This window comes from Bos grunniens, chromosome 14 (assembly GCF_055505025.1).
Source record: "Bos grunniens cultivar Pamir isolate PY7600 chromosome 14, Bosgru_T2T1.0, whole genome shotgun sequence".
In the NCBI taxonomy this organism is placed as follows: Eukaryota; Metazoa; Chordata; class Mammalia; order Artiodactyla; family Bovidae; genus Bos; species Bos grunniens.
The window spans coordinates 22,293,763-22,306,239 of record NC_141178.1 but is presented as its reverse complement, the minus strand read 5'-3'; the positions used below and the strand labels follow the sequence as shown (position 1 = coordinate 22,306,239).

Sequence of the window (12,477 nt, the reverse complement as noted above, 5' to 3'; positions counted from 1 at the left end):
GCCAAAGAATTGATGTTTTTGAACTGTGGTGTTAGAGAAGACTCTTGAGAGTCCGTTGGACTGCAAGGAGATCCAACCAGTCCATCCTAAAGGAAATCAGTCCTGAATATTCACTGGAAGGACTGATACTGAAGCTGAAACTCCAACACTTTGGCCACCTGATGCGAAGAACTGACTCACTGGAAAAGACCCTGATGCTGGGAAAGATTGAAGGCAGGAGAAGGGGACTACAGAGGATGAGATGGCATCACCAACTCAATGGACATGAGTTTGAGTAAGCTCTGGGAGTTGGCATGGACAGGGAGGCTTGGAGTGCTGCCGTCCATGAGGTTGCCAAAGAGTCAGACACAACTGAGAGACTAAACTGAACTGAAATATCAGTAGATGTGACCCACCTAACAAAAGCTCTTTGGAGTTTTTAGCAAATTTGAAGTGTTTTTAAAGGGGCCCTGGGGCTTCCCTGGTGGTTCAGATGGTAAAGAATCCACCTGCAATGCAGGAGACACAGGTTCAATCCCTGGATCAGGATGATCCCCTCGAGAGAAAAATGGCAACCCACTCCAGTATTCCTGTCTGGAGAATTCTATAGGCAGAGTAGCCTGGCAGAATACAGTCCATGGGGTTGCAAAGAATGGGACATGACTGAGCAACTCACACATACACGCACAAAAGGGGCCCTGAGACCAAAAGGTTTGAGAACTTAGTACCTGTCAGAAGACAGGTCTGGGGGGTGGGGGGTGGGGGGCTGAGAAAGTGCAAAGGTGAGAGTGGGTGAAGGAAGAGTGAAGGAGGAGAGCATTGTGAGTCTTGTCTGGGAGATAGGATTCCTTGACTGGGAGGAAAAGGGCAGAGAGGCAGTACCATGCAGTCTTTTCATTTAGTTTGTGACCTGTTCTAAACACAGCAGTCTGCATCACAATTTCTGGAAGGAGATCTCAAGAATCAAGCCAGTAGAGTCTCCACTCCTAAAACTAGGAAAGACAATCGCTGGTTGTTAAATGAGGAACACTGAAGCTGCTCCTTTTTTCTCCAACAAGAGTGCGAGAAACATTTTTTGAGATCTAGATTGTGTTTGCTTTGCCAGATAATACAAGATTTGTTATTACTGGGTTTTGCATTGTTAATAAATTTTCTCACCGTTTGGAATACCATTTCCAGGAAAAAAAATCTAAAAGGGGTCAAAACGGTAGGGGACAGAAAGACTAAATATCCCTTCAAAGAAATTCATCTTAAATCTTAGTATTTACCTGCTATGCACTAAGCATTGTGCTACAGAGTACGTTGCAGTAGAGAGGAAGCAGCCTTGAATTAGGGATGAGAAATACTGTTTCAAAACATTCGTTTGTTACACTCTTTTGGATAATTTAACCTGAGTCGCGTTTTCTTATCTATAAAATATGTATAACACTTATCTCACAAGGTTGTTAGGGATTAAAAAGAGATAATCAATGTCAATTGGACAGCACGGAGCATGGTAGGTCTTCCTTCAACAGCCCGGAGAGTGCGTGTAAAGGCCAGTGATAATCTACTAAGGGAGATAAGACGTGTAGATAAACACTTTAAAAATACAAGGCGGGAGGTCTGACGTGCCAGAGTCACAACAAATGTATGTGGAAAGTGCTACGGTGATGGAGTCACACTTGGGATGGGGGAAGATGCCCAGGGAAATGACAGATTGCCTAGTGAACCCCTCTCCCACTTGCCGGCCCCCAAGGTCGGCTCAGGCTGAGCATCCCAGGCCCAGCTCCAACTCCCCCGCGGGATGGTCACACCGCTTCCACACCAGTCTGGAAGTGCTGGGTACTCCAGCCTTGCCCAGCTTATTCCCGGGCACCTTGAGCGTGGGCGTCCGGCCCCAGGTCCCCGGCAGCATCCACAGCGACCCGGCGGCCCGGGTCCCCGCACTAACCTGCACCCACCTACTCCGGGCTCCGCGCCGGTATTAAGTGGAGGTAGGGAGGGGTAGGGAAGAGCAACTCGCAAGTTCCCAGCTTCTGGGACACCCACTCTCGTCGCTCAGGCGGCCACCCCCCGCCTCCCAGCTCGCCCTCACACCACCCCGCGTGAAGCTGCCCAGAGGCCTCAGGCGGCGGCGGAGCTCCGAAGCCGGCCCCCTCCGACCCCACCACCTCAGCCCCACTCCTTCCCCCCAGCCGGGGGAACCCGGCGGCCGGCGTTCTCGCGCTCACTCATCGATTGGCGCTGCCTTGCTCCTCCGGCTCCCGTCGCGGAGAACGCGGCCCCGGAGACGGAGAAAGTCCGGCGGGGGGAGAGGGGGCGGGGACCAAGGCAGGCGGGCCAGGGGATCGCCGATCGCACGGATGGGCGCGGGTGCCGGCTCGCGCTGTCTGGCGGGTGGCGGCGGGCGCGGGCCAGCCTGTGCGGCGTGAGGCGAGGCCGGAGTCGCGCGTCTGCCGCCCGCTCGCCTCGCCTCGCCTCGCCTCGCTCCGGTGCCGGCTACCCCTGCCCCCGGGAGGGGTGTCCCGCGGAGGCGGAGGGCTCTCGCGCGGACCCCGGGAGGGTGGGGCGGGGGGAGCCGGCGAGCTGCTGAGGAGGGGGCCGGAGGGAGGGAGCGCGCGCGGGCGGCGGCGGCGGCCCGGCCCCTCCCCCTCCCGCCGCCGCGGAGAGCGCAGGGAGCCGCCGGGGGCTCGGCGGCGGCGGCGGCTTCTGGCCCCGGCTCCTCCTCCTCCTCCTCGCTCCCTCCATCTGCCGTGGTTATGGCCCGTCGCTGGAACACAAAAGAGTCTCCGCGGTGGAGATCTGCGCTGGTCTTGCTTTTCCTCGCCGGGGTGTACGGTAAGTGTCCGCGTTTCCGCTTCCCCCTCAACCCCTCTGACAAAAAAAAAAGCTGGGGCGACCCGGATCCCCGAGGCCTCCAGGACAGGGGCTCTCCGAGGAGTCGGCTAGAGAACCCGGCTGCCGACGGGACAAAAGACCCGGTGAGGGGTGGATGCAGCGGGAGAGGTGTCCCCCCCCGACACGGAGATGCTGTGGGTCTGCTCGTCCGCCTCCAGACCCTCGGGGGTGTTGCAGAGCGGCTTGCGCGTCCCGGAGCTGGGGGGAGCCCCCCAACCCCCGGAGAAGCTCGAGGGTGGCGGGCAGACTTCCGATCCGGGCTGGAGGGCCCCGGCTTCGGCTCCTTGGGAACTCGTCGCCCCTTGCACACTCTACACACGACAAAGATGTACGGTGTGGGGTAGAGAGAAAGGGAGGTCGCCCCCCGCCGCCGGCCGGGACGGTCCAGCCCGCCTCGACCCTCCCGGGGCCAGGAAGTTCTGTCCGCAGTGCAATTCCCACCGCACTGACTCCCCGCCTTCCCCAACTCGCTGGTGAAGCAGCCCGCTATTTTCTTTCCATCCCTGCACCTCGGGGGCCGAGGCTCTGCTGATCCCCGGGCATGCAAGATCCTGCCCCTTACTCTGGAGCAACGCGCGGGAGAAGGCCAGAAAATAGTTTCCATCCAGTTCTCCCTCAGTCTCTCCCTCTTGGGGCGTACATGTCTGTGCTGACTCCCGGTTCGTTTGTCGCCTCATCCATCGTTGTCCGCTAATGTCACTGTTGCTTTATTCCAGTCGGTGGGTTATTATTACGTATATATGCCTTTGAGGTTAAGAGAAGGCTGAGGCTATGAGCGAGGACCAAGCTTTATGTATTACACAAGGGTCAGAACAAGAGCTACATGGAATTCACTGGAAAGAACATTCATTGCTTAATAGACTTTGAGTTCCACTTCTGACTTGACTGTTCTTAGTTCCTTCAGTTAAAAAACACTGAATCGTTGTTTCAGAGAACACCGTTAACCTTTACTTTGGGCAGTTGTGGTTTGATTTCTTCAGAGGGAAATAATTGGAAGTTGCCATTCTTAGATAAATTTTACTTCTAAAAATTGCCACAAACGTTTAATTCCCCATGTAATTTACAAGGGAGCATTATCTCTTTTGAAAGCACTTATCTATAGGATTGAATGTGACCGTAACTTTTAAAAACCTGAGAAATGACAGGAAATGAAGAATTTAGTGAACTGAAATGGACCTTTACTAACAACCAAGAAATTGTAGTTTTCCTGTACTGTTCACAATGCATCGCTGCTCCCTGAGCTGGTTAATATATTATTATTTTTGTTTGGGGGGAGTTGGTCCACATTTGATGTGGTCATTGCCAATGGTGTGCTTATTTGTGACCAGAAAACCCAGTGCAAAACTTTTGATTGTTAGTTGCATCAAGTGGCTGTGATCCCTACTTGCCTGGTGACTTGTGGGTTTGGGTCTACACCAGAGATCAATAAGCTATTCTGTGTTTCTTCTAGCCTGAAGGTGGGTGTAGTTCTGCACTGGGTTTGGTGTAATGGTCCAGGAGAGAGAAGAAAGAGAGAGGCATCGTTAGTGTGATTAAGAGTGTCCAGCTTTGTCCTCCACTGTAATCAGAATTGAGGCAGTGTTGTCTGATCAAAATGGATAAACAAACAGGTTCTCTTAGCTCTGCTTTCATTAAAAGCTATGCCATTAATATTTGAACGAAAAGTCTTTTGGCCTTTAGGGATAAGAGGCTGTGAACCCCATAATTTTGTCCTGGTGCACAAGAATGACTTTATAGTAGGTGCTTATCAGATATTTATGTTTGGGGAATTTGTGTTTAGTGAGAAATTGTTAGTAGACAAAGACTGAAGCTCCTTTTTCCAACAGTGTGGCATCAGATTATAAAACTAGCGAGTGATTATGCGAAGGGTTGATATACCAAGCTACACAGCAAGTTTCAAAGTATAAAGAAAAAGGAGGTAGTGAGCCAGGCGGAACACTAAACTATAAGCAGAGATTAAAGGAGCCCTTCACGCCTTCATTGCAGTTGGGGAAAATCTCTTTATTGCTACACTTTTTGTCCTCTTCTGTCTCTTCAGTCCTCTGTGGATTTGTATTAGAGGAAAAAAGCTGAAACAGTAGCGTGGGAGGGGGTGTGCGTTCATATAGTAGTGAGGTTTTACTTGTGTGTCCAGTCATTGTGACGAGTAGTGGATGCATCCTGAGAAGTACCTGTTCTGAGCCTATGGAACAAATACACCCTGTAGTTTATGGAGCTGTCCCTTGTCTACATCAAAACATGTGTTTTCCAAAAAGTGGCTTCAAAAATAATGAGAAACCTCTGTTAATGCAACTGAATATTTGGAGTAACGCTTAACTTAGACCCAGTGTGTTGGGAGGGGCGGAGGTGGAATACAGGTGGATTGGCTATTGGGGCAGTTCCAATACTTGCTCTTCACAGAGTGACTCTTTCTTGTCTATTAAAATGTAGTCGTAAATGGCTCCAGGTTGTGCCATGAATCTTTGAAACATTTCAAATGCCTTAAAAAATTATCTGTGTTTTGGTGTTTAGTTTCTTCACATGACCAATTTCATGGACCCTGTAACTATTAAATGTGACTGTTTCAGTGGAATAGTATGACTGTTTCCCTTCCAAGTTACTTTTCTGAATGCCCACGCCTCATTTGAAACTCTTGATTATGATATGGAATACAGTTAATGTTTTATAGGAGTAGTTGTTCAAAGACCGATAATTATCTTCACGAGCTGCTGTATCTTAACTGCACTGAATGTTCCTGGCAGGAGAAGGTAAAGGTTGACCTCTGCCGTTGGAAGTTTGTAGGAATAAGAACAGTTAGTGAGGGCAGCTGTGAGCTTTGCTGGGCACTGTGTTGTTCAGTCGCTCAGTCGTGTCCAACTCTTTGCAGCCCCACGGACTGCAGCATCCCAGGCTTCCCTGTCCTTTACTATCTCCCAGATTTGCTCAAACTCATGTGCATTGAATTGGTGATGCCATCCAACCGTCTAATCCTCTGTCTCCCTCTTCTTCTGCTTTCTATCTTTCCCAGCTTCAGAGTCTTTTCCAGTGAGTCGGCTTTTTACTCTGTTAGGCTGCCTGTAAGGGGAGAAGGTGTTTTCTCCATATCTCACATGGGGACATCTGACTGTTAGAATGCATGGAGGTTTCCCTGACTGTCTCCTGGTCAATACAATCTAGCCATAATTTGGTAACTGTGGCAGTTCCATTACTTTTCCTTTTCCACTTCTGTTTGTCTCCCAGATCAATGTTTTCTAATCTTTTTTTCCCCCTACTCAAACCTAAAATAAAAATAAAACCATAAAATATCTAAAATATTGCATTTTTTTATTACTCCCAGAACAAAACAAAGTTCATGAAATAATACTTGTTGGTACCACCTGAGATTCTCGCTGATGTTTTCTAGTCTATTCCACCTCCCTTCTGTCCTGCTTCCTTTCTTCATTTACTGGCTTGGACCCACTTACAGAATACAATTCTTAGTTTGTAAAATTCTGCCCTGTGAGAAGCCTTAAAATGTAACTTAAAGTGTTTGTTGTATTTGTATATCATTTTACGGTAGCCTTGAAGAGTTGTAGGTGGTTAAGTCTTCAGTTACTTGCTCCTAGAACCTTTGAGAGCAGTGAGAACTCTTCCTAATATATACTGACTGACTTGTGACAAAATGTTATCTTTAAACTGATTTTCAGCTCATTGTAGTCAAAAGTTCTTTCTGTACGCACTGCTGTTCTAGATGTTGTGGGAACATAACATATCTTGCAGTTTATGTCCAATGGGTGAGTCTTCCCCAGTGAATTTTATGAAACTTTCTGCAGCATTTTATAAATTTCCAGTTTAAGGATAGATGAGAAGTTCCAATTTTAGAAAGATTGTAGAAATAACTAGAACATAAGAAAAAAAAATCTAAACTGGATTCCAGTTACTTCTAAGAAAGTCAAGCTTGATTACATAAAATGTTGAATAAAACTAAATTAATTGCTTAATACTGTTTTTGTTTCTCTGAAGTGTTTTTATATTTGGGGTTTCTTTGTTGTTTATTCTTTTGTCATATCAGTGAATTTACAGTTAAAAGAATGAAAGGTAAAAAGGAAATGAAAGGTAAAGATACATTTAATATAGACAAGATTTATGTAGATTTAAATAGAAAATGTTTTATTTTAGAATGAGTTCTAATCCTGTTCCAGCTGCAAGTCTTTATAGGTAATTGAAGGTTGTTCTAAGCTTAGGAGTTGAGGTTGAATTAATGATTTCCAATTTCTCAGATTACTTTTCCTTCCAGTTTCTTAATTTCTCTTCATTTTCTCCTCACCCCACCCTGCCCTTTGTGACAGGGGTGAGTAAGATGTATCCTACTTAATCCTCATTTTCTGAGGTGCAAGACTAGATCCTACAAATACAAGTTACCGGTCTGTCTGTTCAAATGCATGTCATTAGTCTTTTTAAGTAGGTGCAATGGTAGATGTATATGTAGATAGATTGTCTGTCTGTCTCTTTAGTTTCAATACAGAATTAGCTTAGGGAGTTCTTATTCTCTAAACTATAGAAGGAAGGGAAGGAAACTAACATCTACTAAATTAAGTTCAGATACTGTGCTTGGTCTTCATTCAATGCCCGTTAATCTTCCTTAGGTCTCATTTAGAAATCCTACAAGGTATTATTTCTTTTTTTTTCAGTAGAGTCTCAGAGAAGTTGTGCCTTGTCTAAGCTCATACGACTAGGAAACAATAGAACCAAGAGTGAAGCTTAATCCTGTCTGTCTCTTCACTCACTCATTCATTTAGCAAATATTCGTGGAGTACTTACTTGCAGTAGGTAAGACAATACAACCTGGTGAACATGGTTTCTGTCCTCGTGGAGCTTATAGTCTAGTGAATAACTTGTGTGCTCTTCAACAAAAGCAAACAAGGGTCAGAGACAGTGAATAACAGACACAGAGTAGTTAGAGGAAGGCTTCATTGTAGAGACTAGGAGACATGAAGGATAGCTAACCATGTTATGATTGGGATAGGAGAGTTTTGCACAGGGAAACAACCCATGAAAGATCCAGACCTGGAAAAGAGCTGATGTGGAAGAGCTGTGCAAGAGCTGGTGTGTTTCAGGTAAAGAAACAAAATCAGTAGCTGGAACACGGTGGTCGTAAGAGTGATGAGGTGAGTCTAGATTCTCAGGCCCGAGCTCAGGGTGTTGGAAACCAACATAGAGAGTTTGGGCTTGTTTTAAGTGTAACTTATTGACACAGTTTAAGTGACATAATGTGATTTATGTTTTGAAGCAGTCGCTTTTGCCACTGTGTGAATTGTTGAGAAGTAGGCAAGGGCAGAGGAAGGATGATAGGTTTTGGCTGAGAGACACAGGAGCTTGGACTGAGGTGGTAGCGGTGGATAGAAGGAAGAGTATGGATTGCCTTTTGATAAGGAAGAAAGGGGTACTTTCTCTCTTGCCGAAAGAGGGAAGGGGTCCATAGGTTTGGAGGTAGGATGATGGAGAATTAACGGAACATGAGATCATCTGGTGAGAGTGAAGAAAAGAGCTGAGAGGTTGAGGGTCATTTCTGTTTCCATAATTCAGTAAATCAGTGTAGACCCTAGGAAGTTATGTTTCTGTTTTTTAATCTAGAAAAGAGAAGGCTAAAAACATCCAGTGCAAGAAGGTATATTGTGAATAGTCGTGCAACACAGACCCTGGGAGTGGGCTTAGATTAAAGTTAAAAGGGGAGAAGCTTAAGAAGTCTTCTATGGAGAACTCAGTTCTAAGGAGTGTCACTTTTGTTGATGAAGTAAGTGCAGAACAAAACTTCCTACAGTGTTTTAAAAGTGTTTCAGGCAGAAAATAAAGGACAGAACAAATGTTAGATTTCAAGGTCTTTTTGCCCAAGTTTAATGCTTTCTACTAAGTGATCAATTAAAGATTGTTGTTTATCTTAGGAGAGTCAAGAATACATTGGTGGATCAGATAACTTAAGAGTTTTTGGAAAAATAAAATTACCTTTTACCTTCCCCTCCCTAGACTGAATAGTTTATTTACAGAAGATATAACTTTAGAAGGTTCCACAGCTTCAAAATAATTGAAACCTACTGAATAGTTTGTTAGTTCTTGAATATTTGATAACTGAGACCAAATAGTTTTCTTCTTGAATATTTGATAACTCATTTCCCTGCTAGTATTACTTTGGTAAAGACATGAAATTGTTGTGCATTCGTGTTTTCACCACTGCGTAAAAGTAACTTGATACTTCCCTTGAATACACTTCCATTTCAGTTTTTAGAGCTGGGACGTGGTGCTAATCTTTTCATGTTAAATGGAGCACAGTGGGATGTGTCATAGTTGGAATGTACCATTCAAATGTAATTAGCTGACTTAATTCATTGATTGTTAAGCTATCTTTTAGGTTTTAGTAAGTTGGAGAAGACATGAATCTTTTTGTCTGGCATATTCTGAAATAGAATTCAGATTCTTGGATTTATTATTGCCTGTTCCAATGACACCAAAACCTTTTAAAGAGAATTAGAATACAGAAGTCCTTTGCAAAAAGATGCCTCGTTTAAATCCTCAAAATAACTCTGAGGTGGGTATGATTAGAAGAAACTGAAGCTTTGAGAACAGTGATTTTGCCTAAGGTTCACATCTCTTTACATAGAGACCCGTTATCCTTTAATCTCCATTATTGTAACAGTCCCGGCTAGTCTTGAGTCTTATCCTGATTCACTCATATCACACAGAGCAGCCACAGAGGGACTCTTCTAAAGTGAGGATATGATTACGTAACTTTCTTGCTTAAAACCTACTAGTAGTTCCCTTTTCTTAAAATAGGAGCATCACTAGGCCCTTCAGGACCCAGCAGATTCTCCCTTTGTTGTCTCCTGTCGCTTCCTCCACCAGGCCCCTCCCCACCACGGTGTTGCTGCTGCGCTATACTGAGCACTCACTGAACGCGGGTCTCTGTCTCCTGGCCTTTGCACACACTGCTCTTTGCCTGGTTTTATCCGCCTTCCTCCACCACTTTCTTCTCTACACGGACTACTGCTATCCTTCGGCTTGCTTTTTGGTGTTCTCTCCTTTAGGAGATCTCTCTTGGTTGCTCCAAACTAGGTGCCCGTTACCTAAGCTTCTCAGATTGTTCTTAATATATGCAAATTTGGTATTTTCCTGTTTTACTTCTCTGTATTTCCCCCTGGAGCAGCGCTGCCTAACAGATGTATCATGTGAGCTTCAAGTGTAAGTCATACACATGGTTTTAAACTTTCTACTATCAACATTAAAAAAAAAAAGGAGATCAATGTTAATGTATTTAATAGATCTAAAATATTTTGATGTGTAATTGATATAAAATTATTAATGAGATATTCTGCATTATGTTTTTCATACTAAGTCTTTACAATCTAGTGTAAATTTTATTCTTATAGCTCATCTCAATTAGATTAACCACATTCAAATGCTTAATAGCCACTTTGAAAACAGTATCTATTATAAACAAGCCCTGTGATCCAGCAGTTCTGCTCCTGATATAAACTCAATAGATTCAAGGATGTCACGTGCATCAGAAGACATGTTCGAGGATATTCATAGCATCCTTACTTGTTTTAATTCCAGACTAGAAACAGCCCATATGTCCATCAGCAATAGAATGGATGAATAAATTATGGTATGCAGTATATTCACATAAGGGAAAACTGTACACCAGCAGTTTAAACTTTTCAGACTTGGGGCTCCACAATTATTTTATTTTTTAACATGGGGTGGGCAGGGGAGATGTCCTTGCTGCTGCTGCTCTTGGCTCCCACTCCCACCTGTAAGTAAAGTCACTCAGTCGTGTCTGACTCTTTGCGACCCAACGGACTATAGCTCCCATCCATGGGATTTTCCAGGCAAGAATACTGGAGTAGATTGCCATTTCCTTCTCCAGAGTATCTTCCCGACCCAGGGATCGAACCCAGATCTCCCACATTGTAGGCAGACATTTTACCGTCTGCGCCACCAGGGAAGTTCTCCACTCCCACCTGAGGGCTCCACAATTACTGAGGACTCAAAGAATATTTTTTATATGACAGAAATAGATGTTTTAAAATAATATGATAAAGTTGAAAAAGAAACCCCATTACGTGTGACCTTAAGTGGCATACGATTTAAAAATATGTAAAATGACAACTAAAATTTCTCCTAAAAAAGTTAAATAAGAAGAATGGCGTTGCTATACATTTTTGCAAATCACTGTAATGTCTGGCTTAATAGAAGACAGCTGATTTCTCATGTCTGCCTCTGCAGTCAGTCTGTTGTGACATGTTTTGCTTGAGGTATAGGAAGAATAGCTGGCTTCACATAGATAACTGTGTGAGAAGAATTTTAGTAGCTTTTTCAGATAAATGTGAATATTCTTTGATGCTGCACCAAGACTTGAGAAGTAGTAGCTTTTTAAAGTTTAGTTGCAGTGTGGAATCTGAAATCAAATTAGTGAACTCTCTGTGTTCTGCTAAACTCTGAAAGGGTCTTGAAAATTTCCAAGAGTCCACTGACTGCACTTTGAGAACAGCTTGCTCTCATTACAAGAACAAGTAGAAAAAAACAAAGTTTTAAAAAGAAGGAAAAGAACCAAATCACTGCTGCAGGTAGGGTGGGTTAATTTCACATGTTGATTAAAAGAAGGTAAACACACGATTATGGCTCCTGTATGATTGCAGTGTTAGAAGTTAGACTAATGTAGGAGAGTAGTTGCCTCTTGGAGTTGGGCAGAGGTGGGTAGTGATTGAGATGGGTACCAAGGAAGCTTCTGGGGTGCTGCCTAAATTTATTTCTTGACCTATATGGTGGTTTACACAGATGCAGGTTTTTTAGATCATAACTCATGGAACTATAAACTTGCAGTTTGTACATTTTTTTATGTATATTTCAAATAAAAGTTATTAATATCTTAAAAAATAGAGTAATGCTATATAATAATATCCATAGAAGATTTTCTGGTAAGGTAGATTCTCTTTAGTGTTTGCATTTAGTTTTTGTTCTTTTTTGTTTGATTTTCCCCCCGTGTGTTTGATAATTAAAAACAATTTTGAAACTCTGAAAAATTTCATATGTATTCAAAAGTAGAGCACTAGTATAATTAACCTGATATACCCAACATCCAGCTTCAACAAATTATCATTATATGGCCAGTCTTGTTTTATGCCCTCCTCCACCTACTCCCTAAACCCAAATGATTTTGAAGCAGATCCCAAATATCTAGTCTTAATAATATTTCAGTATGTATCTAAGATGTGGAGGCTCCCAAATTCAGTAAAAATCTTAGGCCCAATACTACTAACTAATTAAAAAGTTCACAATTCCTGTCAGTACATATCTAGCGATATGGTCTTCCCAGGTGGTGCTAGTGGTAAAGAACCTGCCTGACAGTTTAGGAGACATAAGAGACTTGGTTCGATCCCTCGGTTGGGAAGATCCCCTGGAGGAGGTGATAGCAACCCACTCCAGTATTCTTGCCTGGAGAATCCTCATGGACAGAGGAGCCTAGCAGGATATAGTCCATAGCGTCACAAAGAGTCAGACATGACTGACGCAATTGAGCATGCACACACATGTCTAGCCATATATGTAGATTGCTCTAGTTGTAATATGAAGTTTCAGAAACCGTTTGAATCAGGATGCAAAGAAGGT

The 12,477-nt window shown here is 44.0% G+C and overlaps 1 protein-coding gene across 2 annotated transcripts in view; it reads left to right on the top strand.

Annotated features, from left to right (window-relative positions):
- Positions 1 to 2,410: 2,410 nt before the first annotated feature.
- Positions 2,411 to 12,477, top strand: part of LRP12 (LDL receptor related protein 12) — a 90,293-nt gene continuing 80,226 nt past the window's right edge. Inside the window, exon 1 of one of the 2 annotated variants that reach the window (XM_086335341.1) lies at positions 2,411 to 2,796. In XM_086335341.1, the coding sequence (XP_086191467.1) occupies positions 2,718 to 2,796 (79 nt within the window). In that variant the 5' untranslated portion in view covers positions 2,411 to 2,717. The remainder of the gene's footprint in view (positions 2,797 to 12,477) is intronic. The other variant, XM_086335340.1, reaches the window with a different exon arrangement.